The sequence below is a fragment of the Haliotis asinina genome, chromosome 2, assembly GCF_037392515.1.
Source record: "Haliotis asinina isolate JCU_RB_2024 chromosome 2, JCU_Hal_asi_v2, whole genome shotgun sequence".
NCBI classification, from domain to species: Eukaryota; Metazoa; Mollusca; class Gastropoda; order Lepetellida; family Haliotidae; genus Haliotis; species Haliotis asinina.
Genome location: NC_090281.1, coordinates 28,919,879 through 28,940,797, shown reverse-complemented (window position 1 = coordinate 28,940,797; position 20,919 = coordinate 28,919,879). Strand labels below are relative to the sequence as shown.

General features: G+C 41.0%; 3 protein-coding genes across 4 annotated transcripts in view; 1 reads left to right on the top strand and 2 right to left on the bottom strand.

The window, feature by feature from the left end:
* Positions 1-1,590: 1,590 nt before the first annotated feature.
* LOC137273537 (polyisoprenoid diphosphate/phosphate phosphohydrolase PLPP6-like) lies at positions 1,591-7,797 on the bottom strand. The gene is made up of 2 exons (XM_067806273.1): positions 7,428-7,797; positions 1,591-5,905 (listed from the first exon to the last, which is right to left on the bottom strand). The coding sequence occupies exons 1-2, from the start codon at positions 7,711-7,713 to the stop codon at positions 5,523-5,525; spliced, it is 669 nt and encodes a 222-aa protein (XP_067662374.1). The 5' UTR covers positions 7,714-7,797; the 3' UTR covers positions 1,591-5,522.
* A 701-nt stretch (positions 7,798-8,498) lies between these two features.
* LOC137272429 (protein FAM78B-like) lies at positions 8,499-12,753 on the top strand. The gene is made up of 3 exons (XM_067804810.1): positions 8,499-8,692; positions 9,520-9,633; positions 12,186-12,753. The coding sequence occupies exons 1-3, from the start codon at positions 8,499-8,501 to the stop codon at positions 12,751-12,753; spliced, it is 876 nt and encodes a 291-aa protein (XP_067660911.1).
* Positions 12,754-14,541: 1,788 nt separating this feature from the next.
* Positions 14,542-20,919, bottom strand: part of LOC137273539 (nuclear pore complex protein Nup214-like) — a 33,079-nt gene continuing 26,701 nt past the window's right edge. The window contains exons 20-28 of one of the 2 annotated variants that reach the window (XM_067806275.1): positions 20,111-20,408; positions 19,478-19,771; positions 18,980-19,186; positions 17,748-18,819; positions 17,178-17,246; positions 16,422-16,732; positions 15,844-16,027; positions 15,104-15,394; positions 14,542-14,713 (exon numbers count right to left, since the gene is read on the bottom strand). In XM_067806275.1, the coding sequence (XP_067662376.1) occupies positions 14,680-14,713; positions 15,104-15,394; positions 15,844-16,027; positions 16,422-16,732; positions 17,178-17,246; positions 17,748-18,819; positions 18,980-19,186; positions 19,478-19,771; positions 20,111-20,408 (2,760 nt within the window). In that variant the 3' untranslated portion in view covers positions 14,542-14,679. The remainder of the gene's footprint in view (positions 14,714-15,103; positions 15,395-15,843; positions 16,028-16,421; positions 16,733-17,177; positions 17,247-17,747; positions 18,820-18,979; positions 19,187-19,477; positions 19,772-20,110; positions 20,409-20,919) is intronic. The other variant, XM_067806276.1, reaches the window with a different exon arrangement.

Genomic DNA, 20,919 nt, shown 5'->3' with positions numbered 1-20,919 from the left:
GTAAAAAATCTGAATCTCCCATCTAACTGAGGCTCTTTTTCAATTTAAAAGGATTTATTAGTTTCCATCAAAACGATGTATATTCGCGGGTAACTATCAGTCTAGGTAATGTATCAGGATAATCCAACAGTCCGCCAGTTTTATCTAAAGGACACCTTACTCTTGTCATTCTTATCTTGGAATCAAGGCTTTAACTAGTGACACTTCCAGACACATGTTGAAATGTGATTCCTCTCCGATGATGGCTTCATGGTCCACAGAGACTAGGTGTCGTTTGTCACCTGCTGAGAGGACAAACCAGGTGGTAACAGGGAGTCAGTTGGAACTAGAATCATCCCGATTGTCACAACCTGTGTCTTGAAACACAGGTGCAATTGTCACATGTGTGAGGTCGCTAGGCAACATCAATCATCAGCTAACAATCTTGGCTCCTCTCATTCTTCTACCACAACTACCACAAACTATCCCCCCTCTACATATGACACTGGCTCCTCCCACTATACTTACCTCTAAATATGACACTGGCTCCTCACACTATACTTCCCATTGCATATGACACTGGCTCCTCCAACTACACTCTCCTCTACAGATCATCAATTTACTGATTGATGGCACTGGCTCCTCCAACTACACTCTCCTCTACAGATCATCAATTTACTGATAGATGGCACTGGCTCCTCCAACTACACTCTCCTCTACAGATCATCAATTTACTGATTGATGGCACTGGCTCCTCCAACTTCTCCACAAACTATTCTCCCTCTATCACACTGGCTCCCCCTACTATACCCACTTCTATACATGGCACGGGCTCCTCTCACTATACTCCCCTCTGTATATGACACTGGGTCCACAAATTATTCTCTCATCTTGTATCACAATGGTTCCCCCCATGTACTCCCCTCTATATATGACACTGCCTTCTACCACTATTCTCCCCTCTATAGTTGACACTGGCACCTAAACTAACCCCCCCTCCCCCTCATTTTCTCCTCTATTCTACAGTCTATATATTCTACTAGCTCCTCACACTATTCTCCACTCTATATATTCTACTAGCTCCTCACACTATTCTCCACTCTACATATTCTACTAGCTCCTCACACTATTCTCCACTCTACATATTCTACTAGCTCCTCACACTATTCTCCACTCTACATATTCTACTAGTTCCTCACACTATTCTCCACTCTCCACATTCTACTAGCTCCTCACACTATTCTCCGCTCTATATATTCTACTAGCTCTTCACACTATTCTCCACTCTACATATTCTACTAGCTCCTCACACTATTCTCCACTCTACATATTCTACTAGCTCCTCACACTATTCTCCACTCTACATATTCTACTAGCTCCTCACACTATTCTCCACTCTATATAATCTACTAGCTCCTCACACTATTCTCCACTCTACATATTCTACTAGCTCCTCACACTATTCTCCACTCTACATATTCTACTAGCTCCTCACACTATTCTCCACTCTATATATTCTACTAGCTCCTCACACATTTATCCCTCTTTATAAGCAGGTTCCTCTCACAATTCATCTGTATGCCTCACCAGAGAATAAATAAGCAAAAGACAAAAGGGCCATCATTTTTATTGCTTTTTGTGAAAGACACAGGTACAAAATTTGTACACAACAACCACCAATAATCAACAACTAATATGCAGTAGATATTTGCTATCCCTGTTTAATGAAGACATCTGACTGGTGGCTATATCTATCACTCCCAAAACTGAACACACAAACAACGTTCTAAGAACTTAAACTATGTGAAGATCTTTTCGTACGTATCACTTGTAAGGCCACCATGACTCATATACAGTGGAAGCTCTCTAAACCAGCACTCATTGGGGCTGAAGAAATAATCCGGTTTAGTCAAGGTGCTGGATTGTAGAGCTGATCATAAATGTACAAGCCATGAATGGGACTGACATCTTGCTGGATTAGACAGATGCCAGTTTTGACAGCTTCCACTGTATCTAACTCTTAGAATGAAACACCACCTGCTCCAGTTGAACACACTATTACAATTTACACAACATGTTCCTCTTGTTTCCAGATGAATAACCTGTTATGGACAAATGTCTTCCACTTTCAATACCAACCATAAACAAGTCAACAGAGGGCCAAGATCTGTGTGCCACTGTGTGCCACAGTGGTGTAGCAGTTAGCACACTGGCCGCTCATGCCAAAGTCCCAGGTTCAAATCCCACAAACATTTGTGACCTGGGTCTCATACTAGGTTACATCCTTAAAACCTGCCTTAAGTCTTGCATAATATTCTGTTTAAAAAATACCACCTGGCAATTCCAACCTGGCATATCATTCAAATACTCAAGTACCTAAATTATAACCCTCTTCATTTTTTCCACCACATCAAGTTGCTTCAATGACAATTCTTACTGAGCAAATGCATACTTTCGACTGATCTTAGAGGCTTTGACCATCCTCACTTCACAAACACATGCATCTGGCGCAGTAGTCATGACACAAAACACCACTGTGCAGTCAACACAGATTACATAAACTTGGCTGAACATTTCATGATAAACAGTACTTTCTCTGTCCATGTAAGTTTGCAAGCACTTGAATGAGAGAGTTTAATTTAGTTTTATGCCACTTTTAGCAATATTTCAGCGATATTACATCAGGAGACACCAGAAACGGGCCTCACTCATTGAACTCATGTGGGGGATCAAACCTGGGCCTTCAGTACGACAAGCAAATACTTTAAGTATTGGAAGATTTTAACCAAATTAAAGACAAATCAGACAACTAAGCATGCTAATAAACCAGAGTCACTGTAAGTGGTAAATATCAGTCTTGTAAAGTACAAATGTACACCACACAAGCTACAATATCCCAAGCCTACACCACAAACTAAACACTGAGGTTGAAACTACATCTCTCATAATCATGATAATACCAGTATCTACATTGCATTATTGTGCATTCTCACATTAATCTTGGAAAAATGGAACTGAAGACAAGGACCAGACAAGACACATGCTGCATTCACAGGCATTTATAACGTCTCCGTGGAAAGACAGATTCACTATTCAAATGCACTTTGTATATCTGCAAGAACAGACACACACAAATATTCACATGTACTTCTTCCTCCTCTAAGAACAGACACACACAAACATTCACATGCACTTTCTACTTCTCCAAGTATAGACACACAAATATTCACATGCACTTTATACATCTGCAAGAACAGACACAAATATTCACATGCACTTTGTATATCTGCAAGAATAGACACACACAAATATTCACATGCACTTTCTACTTTTCCAAGAAAAGACACACAAATATTCACATGCTTTTTCGACTTCTCCAAGAATAGTCACACACAAATATTCACATGCACTTTCTACTTCTACAAGAATAGAAACACACACAAATATTCACATGCACTTTCTACTTCTCCAAGAATAGACACACACAAATATTCACATGCACTTATCACATCTGCAAGAATAGACACACATAAATATTCACACGCACTTCATACATCTGCAAGAATGGACACACAAACATTCATACGTACTTCATAGATCTGTAAGGATAGATACACAAATATTCACACAATCTTCATACACTGGTGTCTGATGTCATACAACAAATATGTAGTGTCTGATGCAACCAATATGCACGATATATGAACAGACTCCAAGTAGTCATCATGGTCATGCTTCTTTAATCTGCCACAAGACACTCAATGTTAACGTTTGCCCTTCGTGAATTCAGAGTGTTAACCAAAGTTCTAACCAATAAACCTTGAATAAGTAAATCTGTTCACTACACATTTTTGTATCATCAGACTATATGTCAGAAGTGTTGCATCACACTGACATCTAAACACTCATAGCATGACTTGTATTTAAGATAAAGTTGTCTTCTATAACTCTACTGCAGCAAGTGATTAGAGAGAGAGCAGCCAATGTTTTTCAAGTGTCCAAAAACTCATATGTTGTTATATACAGGGTTTTACGCAACCCGGCAATGTGCGTCCAGTACGCACAAATGTAGACTATGACGTTATACCTTTCAGAGCAGTTACATGCATCATTTCATCCACCAGTCCACATGATTAATGATTCAACCCAGATTGTGAACATCTTGTCAAAACCTACAGCTCTCTACTCTGTTCCTTCACAGGACCCTTATTTGACCAACAAGGACCCCTGAGACTGATGATAGGGGCCCTGTGACACCCTGCTTGAGTCGAGGTAATACCCTGGGTTATATATGTACATCAGTTCCCATATGTTTGTCTGCATAAATAGAGAGTACTAGATTATCACTGATTGTGGCGACTTCCGAACAGGACACTCAGATTCATAAAACTAGATTTGTCGACATCACTCCAGAGAAATCAGAACTTCTGTGAAATGCCTTCTCATGTTATAATTTTATGCCTAGTATATGATACATAAAAGATTAAAATACATTTCATACAGATCCAACACAGATAATATTGTTTGTATAAACAGATACTGAAATCAAAATTCACAACCATAAACAATACGTATGAATCTTCATGATAAGACCATTGGTCAAGACAACTTTGTTCAGGACGGGCCATTTTCAGATAAGTTACCAGTAGGGGTGACACAGTACATATTGCTGTACAAGGCCTTTTGTACAGTCCATTTTGGTTCGGTATGAAATATGATCACAGTGCAGAAAATTGACAACAAAAGCCAAAACATGATAGACTTTGACAAAATGATTCGATTTCTAGACATCGTAGAAAAGGGTTATAAATGTTTACATTACCCTTTTTCAAGGTTAATAAACTGACAGCATGAAAACCAAAAATACTGATTTTTTTACTGAATTACAGCATACCGAACAGAAGGCAAGATACTGCAGTTCTACTAACACCGTGGTATACCATTTCAGCCCTGTTCAATAGCCATGCAGAGAACTTACTGACATCTGCACTGCATGTAAGGTGCATCACCAACATGGCCGCCGACAGATTCCTTGGCAATTCCATTAGCGGTCGTCCACATTTGTACAATCACAATTATTTAACACACTGATAAACCTTGTGGGTGCAAATACACTGAATTTGCTTATTAACGTCTATGTGTTGAGGAATAAGCGTTCTTAAAATCAGTTGAGGATGTCAGTAACTCAAAGTATGGATGTCACAAGCATCACCTTAGGTACAGTGATCTGGTTTGCACCTTGGGTTAGCTGTGCAACAGAAAAAATATAATCATCACACATATGTTGTATGGTGTACATGTTGTACAATGTAAACTCCAGTAACAATGCAATATTCCAGCTTGTAAATAATTGAGTCTGACCAACACTATCCAGTGATTAACATTATGAACACCAATCCACAAACTGGAATACAATGACATGTCAGCCAAAGTAGCCAACCTAACCACCCAACCCTGTTCGTATTCTTACCGTAACTGAAGATCAGTTCTAACCTCAGTCTACATGGATCATGGTGTACCATGTAAATATCACTAAGCTCTATTTACAAATGAACATGGCCAAAATATGGTTCCAACCACAGCAAGCACTTGTCCTGCGGAATCCAGAACTGGGAGTATGCTATATACTCCAGAACACCTATCAGACATCCACTGAGAACATCTAGGACATAATGACGTCCTAGCATCACACGCGATAGACTGACACATGCTGACCACGTCACAATCAAGGTCATTGGAAGCTGGTTGATGAGCACACGTTCAATGTAGAAACATGCCAGCATAGCCGCTCTGGTCGTATGACCAGATGGGAAGGAGTAGTTGTCAATGGAAACGGTGGCGAACATGTCCATCTGATTGTTGGAGGGACGTGGACGTTGAACCAGCACCTTCAGCACTGCCACAACTACCAGGTCAAAGATGAGAGCTGAAACAGGAGAAGATTAAGTAACAATCACACTACAAGAAGAATAATGGCTACAGGAATAAACATGGTGGTTGTAGCAACCAGAGGGTGCATACATCAACACTGAATGTTTCATCCTATGTCTCATTAATAAGATGGTCGGTGGGGTAGCCCAGTTCTTAAAGCATGCACTCGTCCCCAGTTTGACTCCCCACACAAACTTATAGTAAGTGAAGTCTTTCAGCTGCTTTGCATTTAGATACATCCCAGAAACAAATTTGGATGATGCATAACCACAGAAATCAGCATGCAAACCTTTTGATGAATTTGAACACAGATGTTGGATAATCAACTGGATCACCTATACCTGACTTATACCTGATGAAACAAATCCATATCCTGCAAAAACAAATATATGTTAACCATTTGTATTCTTACCTGCATCAAAGACCCTGTTTAAAATATACTATCCATCTAAAGTTTAGACTTGTATTAGTGTAAATGTAGCCACTTACTTCAGTCAACTGTTCTAAACTAGATTTTGCAAAATACTCCACACTGTCTAAAGGTACTGTTTACACATGAACTGATGTGTTGTCAGTCAAATACGTATTGTTGAAAAGATTATTATCATGAGTTCAATAAATGATGAAACTTAGTGGAATAAAGCAAATTTATAAAAAAAAAATTTACACCAAAACACATCTAGTCACATGCATAATATTTGCACATGCTTTTCAGCAATTTGATGCATGATCCTTGCACAATTCATCAGCATAAGCTTTGCATTTGGTTTCCAAAGTTAGTGGAGAAATTCATATTCGATGTAACCATACATAAATATTTATCATACAGTGAGTACTGTAATTGAGTCTAAACTTTCAATGGGGAGTTTATACTTGGTTATACATACAAGTAGTTAAATCACTGACTGTGTAAACATCCCCTGACATTAGTTACAATGGTCAACTTCCAAGAATATAGTAGTTCTAATACAAAAGAACAACATGCCACCATTGCAGATATAATGCAATGTATTTAGTACATAATTTCTCAAGAGTATATCAAAGAAGATCACTTTCACAAATCAAAGATATTGACTTTATAAAACAACGACTAAAATCAAAATTGAATTAATTGGATGAGTGTTCATTCAGCAAATAATCAAAATTTAAAATGCAACTTTAATGAATGTTTTGAAAAAAAGTCTGATACTGTATATTTGATTACAAACATGTCGTTTTCCTGCTTTTGTGGACTATTACATCTAAAACGATTCGATATTGTACATCTTGCTTTAATAAAAAACGTAGAGAACCTCCAAATTTAAGCACGGGGAAACAAATTAAAGTACGAATGCCCAAGAACAGGTACGGATCTGTCTAGGATTTGTAGTATGGGTCAGCAATTTTCGCTGGATCGTCTGTCATCAATACAGATTACAATATTAATGACGTGTCCACCGATCTCCTTGAAGTAAACATATTAGTAAGCAGTGAAACAATATTTCCCCTTGTAGTTGCGCAGATTGATGTTTTCCTACCTAGAAACAGGTTAACTGAAAGTTCAACATCTTCTGGTTTGTGTACACAGACAAACCAAATGACTGTCCCAATCAACCATGGCACGCCGTGACAGCTGATCTCTAAAACTTTCATCAAAGGTCGAAGTTGACCTAAGGCCGAGTTCTGTGTCGCACAAAGGCCGAATGCTTTTGTACACTGCCGATCGTACTTCAGAATGGTTTCCCATGGTGATTTTGTGGTATTGCGTGATCTGTTCCTTCTATCAGTTTCTGCTGATTTAGCTTGTCGCTTGCGTGCACTCATAGTGGTAGTTTGTGTGGTTACACGGAGGTTTAGATTATCAGGAAGTGAGATTCTGTTCCTTCTCCAAGCAGACAGCTGACTTCCTGAAATAATTTGTTGAACTCCTGACAGCGACACTATTGTTCTATTCCATTAAGAATGAAAACACGCGCTGCAATGGAGCAATGTGATGGCGCACTAAATATACTACTATCCTTCTACTAATGACTGATAGCGGATATTAAACAGGTTGATACGTCCAATAAAAGCTGTTAATAAACTGTGATTACTGAATCTACGAAATCAATATCATTATTTGTAAATATTTGTTCTGTAGTTGAAGACTTGCCCTGACTATGAAACCAGTGTATATTCTGCAATAACTACTCAAGTGATAGTTGTGACATCATAGCCATTACTCTCTAACCACACATTATACAGTTACTTTACTTTATAATATTCTGAAACGAAGAGGAAATTATCAATAAATGTATCGACAGTTTAAAACTAACATATTGTTAGACCTCCTGAGAACACATTCACTCTATCTTTACATTAAGATAATACGATATTAAAAATATGAAGTGCATGAGAAATCCACGTTGGTGTCGGGATTATCTCCTTGTCAACATAACAACAGTAGCAGACGCTCCAAATTTGAAATGGCTGAAAATACTAAAAAGCGTCATAATGGATCCCGAGAAACATAATCAAGTGGACAGAAGCACCGGTCAAGGAAAATCAGGCTTTGGGTATTTTGTCAAAAGCCCAGGTGGCGATTAAAAACCAGCGTGGGTATTTTTCCCATGGATTTCGCCGAAGGAGATATGGGTATAGCTGGAAGTTCAAACAAGAAACTGTCCAATATATCCGTTTCAGCGCCCAAAGGTGTTCCTAGTAAGATCAAAATCGTGAATATTGATACTAGAATTGATAATGAAGCAACCCAGATCGACGAGAATTCTCCGGCTGTTCTGAAGTACAGAACACCGAATTTCAGGTTTGTGTAAATAATTTGCGGAAACCAAAATCGACCGATGAGGCATATTCTGCACGCGTATTTTATGGAGTAAATGAATGTACTTTATGTCGTACATTTATGTACCACAGAGTAATAACATAATTTTAAAATCTACCAGTTGTTCAGTTTGGTGCCATAATTTATCGCTAACATATATCGCTAATCCAAATATAGTCGACTTCTGAAGTTCTGCCTCTTCTGAACGCAGTTGTTTACACATATACATAATTATTATGAAATGGAAACTTGCGTGGTCAGTGATTAATACATGAGTGGTATAGGCGTGCTTAAATGCTTATGCACAGAAAACTATTCTGTTGCATTGCTATTTGAAATTGTCCTATAGGAACATGTGCTGCTTGAGGGTCTCATAGTCCTTAACAGTATGGTGTTAGGTCCAGATTTACCCATGTGCTGCTCCGACCTTCTCACTAGGACTAATTTTCAATTTGAAAGCAATTTGACATAATATGTAGGATATCTGAGGGACCTTTATGCCTTGTCGAAGCGATCATGTTTCAAATGTGTTATTAAAGTGCGTTCATGTTTAGGTAAAGGGATAATTTCCTAGAAACTAACTGCACTGTTCACATTAGCCAACGCACACAAGAAACAGGAACAACAACGAAACCTCAAGGCACCATAATTACCCACACCAAGCAAATAGCTCTTATTTTATAAATTAACTGAAAGGAATTCTGGGTAGACCTAGATTCATGAATTAGTTGCTTGCTTGTCTTCGTGGCCAATGAGTGGATCTTTCCTCACTGGAGGGAGTGTACAGTGGCTGTATAATTTTCTTATAGGGCAAGTGCAAAGATTGAAATGGCGCCGCTGTCCCACGCTGAGACGTGGAAGGTTGGATGGATCCAGGCCTGTACAGACATGCTCTTCCACAACCAGTACGGCGAGGAGGGACAGTAAGTATCTCAACCCCTGCATACACCCCCGCGGAACATACAGTCCCAGACTGGGGATATAGGTTCTAGAGTAACATTTATTATCTCATAAATGTATATCAGCAGAACAAGAAATGAAATCCAAATGGAATGTTTGATTTCCCAGGACTGTTTAATTTCAGAGACAAACTCTGCAAAGCTGAAACTTGTTGAATTTCTTTAATTTCGTCCATTTCAACGTTTACTTTTGTTCACGTGCCATTGCTTGTTCAACGTATTTATGACCACGCTCTGACTTTTTCCACTCCGTTGTTTGTCGTTGGAGAAGCCAAATCCAATGGGAATATTCTATTTAACGTTTTAAAAAAAGGTACTGCACATAAAGAAATAGTCTCTCTCACAGTCCCTGAACCACATCATTTTGCCTAATGCCAAGCCTTCTCTGCAGTGCTAAAGCCTTAAATGAAGCAAGTCTAGATTTCCTTAGGTTCAGGATCTGAATCTCTGGTCTCCCTGGAGCTCCTCTTCAATTAAAATGGGTTTTTTTTTTTGTTACTATCAAAATTATATACACATGAGCATCAATTAAGCACTACCAAAATAATTGTCGATTGTAACGAAAACGGATCAAAACAGAGAAGTCAACCAGTTATATCTATATACACATGCAGTTAGCATGAAATTCACGTGCTGACTCAAATGCATGCACTTTTCATGCTTAAGTTCTGTCATGGTACAAGCGACTGAGGGTATAAAAAGGTGAAATGAAATATTCTCATTACTTTCGTATCGAACAAACGAACAGCGCTGAAATTGAACTTTTTTGGATATGGCGAGGTGTAGGCTTTCTGAAAATACCAGATGGCAGATTATTGGTATGCATGAAGCTGGTTTGTCCTGACGAAGCATTGGGTCCAGATTGAAAATCAGCCACACTGTCATTAGTCGCGCTGTAAGGAAACATGCGGCCCCTGGTTACGTCAAGGATCGTCCACGATCAGGATCGCCAGGAAAGACCCCCACCACCCCCAAGTGATGACCGTGCCCTAGTTCGCCTATTGAGACGCAGGCCCATGCCAGAGATCTCAGAGAACAATGGAGAGTGGGTGTTCGTCTCTCTACGAGTTTGGAGGAGTAATAAGGCTTATCAACAGCGGATGATCCATGCAGCTGAACCCTTTGGTGGTGGATCTGTAATGGTGTGGGGGTGTTACCCGTGTATCTCCTATGACTGTAAGCTGAATCTTATCACCATTCAGGGGACACTCAATGGTCAGAATTACCAACAGGAATTGCTGGAAGCTGCTGTTGTCCCGCATTTTGATAACCACGCTCTCGTCAGTTGGCCAGTATATATGGACGATAATACTAGGCCCCATCGTTCCAGAGCTGTTATCGCATACTTGCAGAACGCAGCTGACATATTACCTTGGACTGCGAAAAGCCATGGTCTCAACCCAATGAGCATTTATGGGGTGTCAAGTTCAGGCAAGGGATCCACCTGTTCAAAATCTACAGGAATTAGCCCAGGCTCTTCATGACGAAGAGCAGAGGATTCCAATGATGCGCATTCGGCGTTTGATTTCCAGCATGAGAAGGAAGGTTGCAGTAGTTATCCGTGCAAGGGTAGGATACACTAAATACTGATGTCACCATTACTGTTGGCTTAGGACTGAACAGTGAACGTGTTTTGAGAACTTTGTGTACGTCGGACCACAGACATTGTCTGTGTGACCATAGTTTTGGACATGATTATTGATAACGTTTTTAGTGCCTCCATATGACCGTCAATAAATTGCAGCCGAAAGTAGCAGCAGTGTTGGTAGTTGATGGATTGACACTTTAGATGGTTCAGTTAACGAAATTATAACCATGTGTTTGGTTTCCATATCATGAATGACCAGTGTGTTGTGTTGAACACAATCTTACAGCATGAAAATGGGTTGTGCTTAATTAATGCTCATGCGTATATATATTGAGAGACTAAGCCTTAGTCTAATACAGAAACACTTCTATTTAGAGATCAGTTCCGATCCACAAATCATTTGTAACGTAAATCTACAGTGTACCATGGAGTTATGAACGCTTAGAGGATCCAGGCCAAGAACGTTAAGGGTCTGAATATGCTGCAGCCATCTTAATTGTTATAACATCAAACCATCGCGCTCTTTAGTGTGTAGGAGCGATGGTAGACATACATGGGTATCCAACCAGGGATAATCTACAACCTGTTAAAGTTTCTCTGATCCAAATGATTTCTTCTGTGCCTGATGGTGCTAGCTGCCCAGACTGACACGACTGGTACAAATATGTTAGACTGTCTTTGGCGCCAAGGTTCAAGCTGCATGTATATTCATGCTCTTATCACGTAATTAGGCTTACCAAAGGCATTGTTTCGAAACTAATACCTTAGTTTTCATTCTTGTCTAAATTTAGCTGTGGTTGTGACCATTTTGAATTTTCGACAATGTCAAGCATATATGGTTGTGGTAGCTAATGCTTGAATGTATGAAGATTAGTTCCAAGTTATAATGATGACGTGTTTGACATACTGATGTTTCTTTCACGTACAGCACAAGCTGGGAGTTTCCCGAGCTGACAAGTGGCAAGCAGTTGATGATCAGTGACTGTGATGGTCGACACTACCCTTGGTACGGCTCCCGCAACGAGACCGCCATAATCAAAGGGCCCTGCAAGTCTTTCCAGACAGCAACTATCACCATGAACGACAACTTCCACCCTCACGTTACGTGGCGTAACCCTGCCAACCGCCACCAGGTGGAGCCAAACCTCACCCACATCAAGCGTGACCAGAGTTTCTACGTGTGGCTGGTTGCCTGGAACCAGACAGCCAGCAAGTCGTACATCCTCTCCACCATCAGATGGGGCATGCAACTGGAGATCGATGTCAAACCTCACTGTGAACTGGGCAAGAGGGCGCGGCTCATAAGCAACCCTATTGCCAAACAGCCTCAGATCCTGGACAAGAATGTGCCCATCCCACGCTGTGCCCTGGTGCCCCCTAACGCCAACAGCGCGCAGATGTTGGTCTGGCGGCCAGTACGTGGCAAACCAGTGTGCATAATTCCTCCTGTCTGGTCGCCAGATGACCCAGTAGTCAAGTGTGACAGCAAGCTTTAGTCGACACTTGCAGATTTTCTTCCTCAATTATCAATCACAGCTGTGTTACATACTTTTTTATTCGTGATTGATCCATTGTGCATGTACTGGTTGTGTTTTTCATTCATACATTCTGCATGATGTTAATGAGATCATGTCAGCCATGTAATTCAGCAGAGGCTGATTTTAATTGTGTCTTGTGTTAAATGTCAAAGACTTTGGGGAAAGATAGTGTTAGCACCAGCAGAGATCATACATCAGTACAGTGTCTGGTATCTCAAAATCGCACCTTCAGGTTAAAGAGGTTTTCAAAACACCAAACAGTTGAATAGTTCTCACTTGTCTCTCTGGAACTATTGAGCTGATAAATATATTTATTTAAGCATCCACCTAACTCTAATAACTTTTTTATCTGCTGTACATTGGAGGAATAATGCTTTTATATTTTACCTATAACTTTAGGGTCACATTTGGTATTTTGAGAATTTTTTGCTTTTCATTTCCTTAGGGACTTTTCGTAGGTTTTATAGATACTTTTAAATTTTTATATATATGTATAATTCTCAAGGAATCTTTACTTAATTCTTACAAGGGATTTAACCAGTTGTTGTTTATAATACAAGTAGTTAGTAGGCAAAGCTGTTTCCTTACCGTGGCCTTGACCCAGGTGCAACATGATGTACATATACACAGACATAACCACTCTCAGTCAGAATTAGGCTGCAAAAGATTTATTTACATATTTGTTTTGTTTTATTTATTTACATGTATTTATCATTTTATACATGTATTTGCTGTTAAAATAAAACCTTTTGTAAATGCTGTCTTTTTGTTGTGATCTGATAAAGAGGTAATGTTTTGGATTCTGCTCTGTAGAAGACTTCTGGGTTGAATGTTTTCTCTAAACAGGTTTGCTTGCAGTAATTCATTTGAAATGGCTTAAAAATTTTACTGAAGTTCAAAGCATAACACTTGCAGTCAGATCAAGTTACTGCTTGAACCAGACACATACTTCTGGACCTAAGGATCAAGAATTTTCCTAACATCACTGATCAAGTCAGATTTGGTAAAAAAATGAACCCAGTATTATTCATGACACTGATGTACAAATATTCATCTCTATTTGCCGTATAAATAACAATCTACATAGTACTTACCATGGCAGTCTTATCTCATCTTAATGCAATAATATTGTCTGTATTCCTTATTCTTGTCTTCCAAGGGTCATTTAATACAATTTCAACCAGCTTTTTACATCCATTGTGTGATTGTGTTTCAAAATGAATTCTTACCATGACTCAGTATCATTATTAAAGTATGTCCACTTATTTGCTTAGGAGCCAGTGGCCTTCATGTTATACAGAAGAGAATTGAAAATTATGAACAGTGTTTATATGCAGGGTCAGTTTCTGCTAAAGATGGAGATACAAGTCTTATGATAGTCTGATGAGAGTGGGTAGGTGTTACCTTTGTCTATTCTAGCGTATGGAGTCAGGGTTAGAGTGTAGGTATAATGACTGGTATGTTGACGTATAAGTGTCAGTACAATTAGATGATGTTTCTGAAGCATGGGGCTTTTCAGTGAGTTGGGTTTTATGCTGCTTTTGGCAATATTCCTGCAATATCACAGCTGGAGACACCAGAAATGGGCCTCACACATTGTACTCACATGGGAATCTGGATCTTCAACATGACAAGCGATTGCTTTAACCACTGGGCTACCCCACCGCCCCCTTGGGACTTGTGACATTTGCAACGCTGCAATCCCTTTGAGGGGTAGGACCACAGTATACACATAAAACGACTGCATTAACATACTAATCCTTTTATTTCAGTTCAAATACATTTCAACATTTCATACTGACCAAAGCAGAAGCTGGTGACAAAGTACATCATGTTATGTTGCTTGTAGGTGTATTGTCCCACGAGACATCTGTACATCCCTGTCTAGCCTCTGTAGCTGGTAAACTGGGGGCTGGACCTGGAAACGAAACATAGTCAGGACTCTTGTGTTTGACAACACTCCCACAATTAAACTCCATTGTGTCAAACTTTCATCAAACATCCAGTTATGTTGAACATACGATTGCTTCGAAGTAAAAGCTTGGTCACTATGTACTCCTGCATACTGTTTCTTAATGTATCCTGTTCTGGTTTTGAGGAAGCCTGGATAACTATTATTTTATTATTTGTCATTACCTTCGATCAACAGTGGTTGACTGTATTACATGTATCATTTATTGAACATATTAGACTGAAACAAATGTTATTAGACTTGGGCTTGAGACCAGTGTTGTCGCGCCACTTACTCTGCTCATCACATCTTCATTAGAGACATGCATCATACCTTTCACACGAAATAGTGACTTACCCAAAGTTTCCTGCTGTCCCAGGTTGAGGACTTCCAAATCCACCTGCTTGCTGGGTGGCTCCAAATCCACTTCCTGCAGGACTCCCAAATCCACCTGCTTGTTGTGTAGCTCCAAATCCTGATCCAGCTGGGCTCCCAAATCCACCTGCTGAACTCCCAAAACCTCCTGGATTCCCAAATCCTCCCGTGGCTGCTCCAAAGCCCCCTCCTCCACTTGATGCAAGGTTACCAAATGATGGTGCACTGGACTGAGCTATGTTGCCAAAGGTAGGACTGTTCCCACTGGCAAAACTGAAACAAATGTTCAATCTCAGAAGTCTTGTATCCTACAGTGAACCCTGAGTCATGACCCACGATCATAACTCTGTAGTTTATCATAGACTTGCGAATGTCGTAGTGCTATTAACGTTTTGTGGATCAGGCTACAGAGAGCCTACTGTCATCAAGTTTCCAGCAATATGACAAAGTTCAGTAAACAATCGAGTCTAGATCAGACAACCCAGTGATCAACCATATTAGCATCAATCAATGTAATTGGGTACAACAACATGTATCAACCAAGACAGAGATCCTGATCATCCAATCACAATAGCAGTGACAAGCATGGGTTGCTGATTATAAATTCTAACCCCAATCTTCATGGGTCTTGGACCATGGGGCAACTTGTTTCATAATCCGAGACAATTTGTATCCAACAACCTCAGTAAATCCTGACCACTGTAAACGGGCAGAATCCTCACCTTGCAAAGCCGCCCTGTCCCCCCACTGAGCCAAATGTTGAAGTGGTGCCAACTGGGCTGGAGAAGGCTGCAGAACTTCCAAAGCCTCCTCCTGGACTGCCAAATGAAGGTGCTCCACCAAACGAAGAACCACCCAAAGATGGACTGCCACCAAATGTCGGCTGACCTCCAAACCCTGATGATGCTGTGAACAGAGGAAGGTTTGCCTAATGTTGTGAAGAGAACATCTACAGCTTATATAACCTGAGATCTCTTGGACCACCGCTACATTGTATCTACAGCTGACTTACTCACATCCATTTGTGACCAGATAGTTTAGTTAAGGGTACTAAATCAGCTTTCGATTAACATGAAGAAATAACAATAAAGATTTGGTAGGCATCATGAGTGGTGCTCGATAGGCCAATCATACATGATTTTAATGTGCAGTGGTAGAGTAGCAGCCTGCAAAACAGTCGCGGGGAGTACACTGAAGTGTCTGGCCTTGTCAGGAGTTATTGTACTGTGAAGCATTTCAAGTCATAAAAATGTTTTACAATCTTTAATCCTCATAAAGACATGAGGGCCTGTGGACTTACCCTGTGAACTCTGCCCAACACCGAACCCTGTTGCTGCCACTCCACTTCCGCCACTGAAACCACCAACAGAGCCAAACCCTCCATCAGATTTGCCACCAAATGACGTTGATCCACCACTACCGAAGAGACCAGAGTTTTGGGTGTTGTCACTTGTGCCAAACGTCCCACCCCCAAACACATTTTTATTTGCTTTGTCAGCACTGGGTTTCCCACCAAGACCCCCAAACAGGCCTCCTCCTCCTCCCCCTCCAAACAAACTTCCTTCAGAACTGGTAGTAGTGGTGGTTGTAGACTGGCCAAATACACTAGAGCTGGAACAGAAAAAAGGTCATATCAGTCGGGTAAGACTATCACAGTCTCATATGTCAGTGCCAATGTGACTTGAAATTTTAACTCAGTCATATGTCAGTGCAGTTATTCCCCTAGTGAGAGGGAGTGAGTACAGTTTCACGACTGATTTAGCAATATTTTAGCAATATTCCAGCAATATCTTGATGGGGGAACACCAGACAGAAACGGGCTTCACACATTGTGCTTATATGGAGAAATGAACCTGGGTCTTCAGCGTGGCGAACAAACGCTTTAACCACTTCATGTTGCTTTTAGCAATACTCCAGCAATATCCTGTCACACCAGAAATGGGCTTCACACATTATACCTATGTAGGGATTCAAACCAGTCTTCAATGTGACAAGCAATGTAACAACTAGGCTACCCGACTCCCACCTGCCTCTAAACATGACCTAGTACACTCACCTTGTGGTGGTTGCTGTTTGACCAAACACAGAACCTCCAGCACCAAAGCCTCCAGAGCTCCCGCCAAAACTGAAACAAACATGATTGATTTCAGAGAAACAACATGGTAAACAGAACCTGACAATTTTGTTTCAGTAATGAGTTTTCTGTACAAATAGCTCAAGCAAAACACCTTTGTTAGATTATGTTATGTATTTCTCTTACAATGTTTCTTACATATTGTAACCATTGTTTTATACCACTTAAAGCAAAATGAACCACTTAAAAATCTAAAACAATAAAAGAATGAAAGATTGATTGTTGTTGTTTAATGACAATATACCAGCCATATCGCAGTGTTCTGTAAATAATCAAGTCAAGTAAATATTCTGTTGATGTTGGGAGAGATGACATGTGTGAACCAAGCAAGGGAGTCTGACCAACAGATCCTGTTAGCAGTTTCTTACCACAAGCATGGATTTGGGTTACTGAAGACAATTCCAACTTGGATATTCATACCTTGACGCTAAGAAAAGTGCCTTATCCACATTATAATTGGATGGACATTAACAAAAATCAAATCCTAATTACCTTGATGGTTGGGAAAAGCCAGGCGACTGGCCAAAAGTTGGCTTGGCAAATCCTGCAGTAGCTTGTCCAAACCCAAACCCTGACGTCGCTGTTGAAGTCCCAAAGACAGACGGAGTGGTTGTAGTTGCTGCTGTGGATGATGCAAACACACCCGTAGTGGCTGTTCCAAATGCTGATGAAGTACTGGCTGTAGAACTCCCACCAAATATAGACTTGGAGGAGGAGGAACTACCAAATGCAAAACCAGTAGCCGCTATTGTTGTTGTTGTTGTTGTTGTTGCCTGGGCTGGAGTTGTCGCTGCTTCACTTGTTGCTGTTGCAGTTTGCCCGAAGCCACTGGTTGCTGAAGTTGTGGGTGTAGTACCAAACAAAGACTTGGCCACAGTGGTGGATGGAGCTGATGTTGTTGTGGCACCATCAGTGCTGCTCACCTGGGTAGTCTTAGCCAGGGAACCAAAAGATACCGGTCCAGCAGATCCAAACACTCCCGCACTTGTTCCGAACTGAGACGTTGTTGTGACAGTTGTGGTGGCGCCACCTGGTGGACTACCACCAAACTTGGCTGGCTGACCAAACCCACCAGAAGTCAAGCCAAACAGGTTCGATGCTGCTTTAGCTGCTTCAGGTGCAGTAACAGTAGTGGGTGTATCTGCCGCTGTTGTTGCTGATGCTGTGGCGCCGCTCACTGCCAGGGAGGAATTGCCTTGCTCAGTGGACTGCGAGGGAGAGTCACCAGGCTTGAAGCTGAAGCTACTAAGTGCAGCAGCAGCTTCTTGGGGTGCAGGAGACGAAGCATCAGTCAGAGCCGCCAGTAGGCTACTCCCTAGTGCAGCAGACGCTGTTATTGATGCTGCCGATGTGGATGTTGTGGAAGTGTCAGTCAGGGCAGCTAGAATACTGCTGCTGAGGGCTGCTGTCACTGCAGCTGCTGAGACGGATGATGTAACACTGGGTGTGGTGGTGGTGGTGGTGGTGTCGGTCTTCCCACCAAATGTTCCTCCACCAAATGCAGAGAATGCAGTTGGCTGGGGCTTGGCTGTCTCAGTCAATGGCTTGGAAAAGATGCCGCTGTCTGGGAACAAATATATTCCACAATACAATAAGAAACAATACCACTGTCTAGGAACAAACATATTTACATTACTCATGGAAATGATAACACTATCTGGGGAGAAATATATCCTATATTATGAATGTATCACAGTTCATTCATTAGAGTGATTAAGACTTACTGGCACCAAAAGAGAATCCCCCTGTCGCAGCGCCACTGGTGGCTGTGGAGCTTCCCCCTGGCAGAGAAAAAGAAAACCCACTCTGTGCAGTCGATGCTGTTGCTGTTGCGGCAGCAGAGGTTGAGGTGGATGCAGGAGTGGTGGAGGAGAGAGCTGTTGAAAAGGTGAAACCCTTTGCCTGGATCTTGCCTGTTGCAGACTCATCTGCTGACATATACAAGCATCAGAATTACCATCACTGTTACATTCTCATCATCATCATCATCATCATCAGCAGCAGCAGCAGCAGCAGCAGCAGCAGCAGCATGTAAGCAGTGTATATTAACTTCAGGGATGCATGGATGATTTGTGGTTTAACACCACACTCAGCTAAATTCCATATATATGGCATGTAAATAAACAAGTTTGGACCAGACAATTCAACGATCAACAGAGTGAGTTGGGAGGTAATAAATACCCTCGATACTATTGACAGATCACTTTATAGAACAATGATACCTTCAGCCGACGACTCTGGTGGGTTTGCTCCAGACAATCCAGACCCAAACAAAGATTTGCCTGCAAGTCCTGATGCTCCCAACCCGCTGCTGAACTTGAAGCCTGAAGCTGCAGCAGGTGTTAAATTGGTGGGCTGTTTAGTCACCATGGTTGGAGTGCTCGTTGACAGTTTACTAGTTGGGGGCTGATCTGGGACGAATGTCTTTGATCCACCAAATAGGTTCTTGCTCACTCCAGCCTTTGGATCTGTGGATACAGCCGACTGCAGAGCTGACAGTGGGGTGCCAGCAGAAACTGGAGAAGAGTTTAATCACAAAGTAGAAGTCCCATAAACAAACATAACAGAATGTAGTTGTGGTCATAAGTGATACATTATCAGAATTCTGTCCCTAAAATCCAATGATGACAGTTAAATCATTCAAGGTCACACACAAATAACAACTCATTACTGAAGTTTTGCATTTATAAAATTTGTACAGAGAAATGTTGGTAGCATTTCAGCATCATGCAAAAAATCGTTTCATATGCATCAAAATCTCTTTGAAACTATTAATTTAAAATCATTTTCAAAAAGTTAAAAAGAGGTGAGTAATTTCAAAAATTCACACAAAAAGGTCTAACTGTTTTCCTCACCTTTGTTTTGGTTCGTCTCATTGTCCCTGGGTTCACTTGTGCAGGGGTCCAGGGAATACTCCTTACCAAATCCAGTCTCTTCTTCATCATCATCGTCATCATATTCACCTTCATCTTCCTCTGTGAGACCTTCCTGCTCGTCACTCTCCAGGTCAGGGGTGAAGACAGGGGAGATGTCCTCCGTGTCTGGACGCTGACCCCCAGCTGAGTATGTAGCACTCAGAGTATCCTTCATGCGCAACATTGCCGACGTGAGCTCCTCTGAGCTCACTCCACGTCCTGTGATCTTGGTGGCAGGCTAAAAGTAGATGTCAATGGATTACATCTGACTCTTCTCTTGCTTTCAAACGTAAAAACATTCCATATGTAATTCTTCTAAGGAAAGGGCTGTATGTGGGTGCATTCGTGGCGTTGTGTATTTGTGTGCTCTTTGTGTGTTCATCTGCATTGTATGTGAAAGTGTTTGTTTTGGGAATGAATGTGTGTTCACGTGTGTGTTAATGTTGATGGGAGCATTGTGGTAGCCTTGTGGTGAAAGCATTTACACTTCATGCCTGGGTTTCCATCCCTACGTTGGTACGTAGTGTCCCATCCCATAATATTGCTAGAATATTGCTAAAATGATATAAAACTGAAGTCACTCACACACTCATGTTCATGTATCTGTGCATGTGTTTGCATTTGTTTTCATTAGAGCATATGCGATCATCTGAATTGTGTGTTTACTTGTGTTCATGTGAGCATGAGTGTAAGTGCGCATGTGGAGGGTGATGGTGAAGGTTGGTTGGTGGTCTGTTTGTCTGATTCAG

Excerpts from the sequence above, each read along its gene's own strand:
- LOC137273537 (XM_067806273.1), bottom strand. The coding sequence starts at position 7,713 with ATGAGTGCACGCAAGCGACAAGCTAAATCAGCAGAAACTGATAGAAGG. Across the intron at positions 5,906-7,427 it reads TTCAGTTAACCTGTTTCTAG|CTCTCATCTTTGACCTGGTA; the intron begins GTAGGAAAACAT and ends CTCCTGTTTCAG.
- LOC137272429 (XM_067804810.1), top strand. The coding sequence starts at position 8,499 with ATGGATTTCGCCGAAGGAGATATGGGTATAGCTGGAAGTTCAAACAAG. Across the intron at positions 8,693-9,519 it reads TACAGAACACCGAATTTCAG|GGCAAGTGCAAAGATTGAAA; the intron begins GTTTGTGTAAAT and ends ATTTTCTTATAG. Across the intron at positions 9,634-12,185 it reads CAGTACGGCGAGGAGGGACA|CACAAGCTGGGAGTTTCCCG; the intron begins GTAAGTATCTCA and ends TTTCACGTACAG.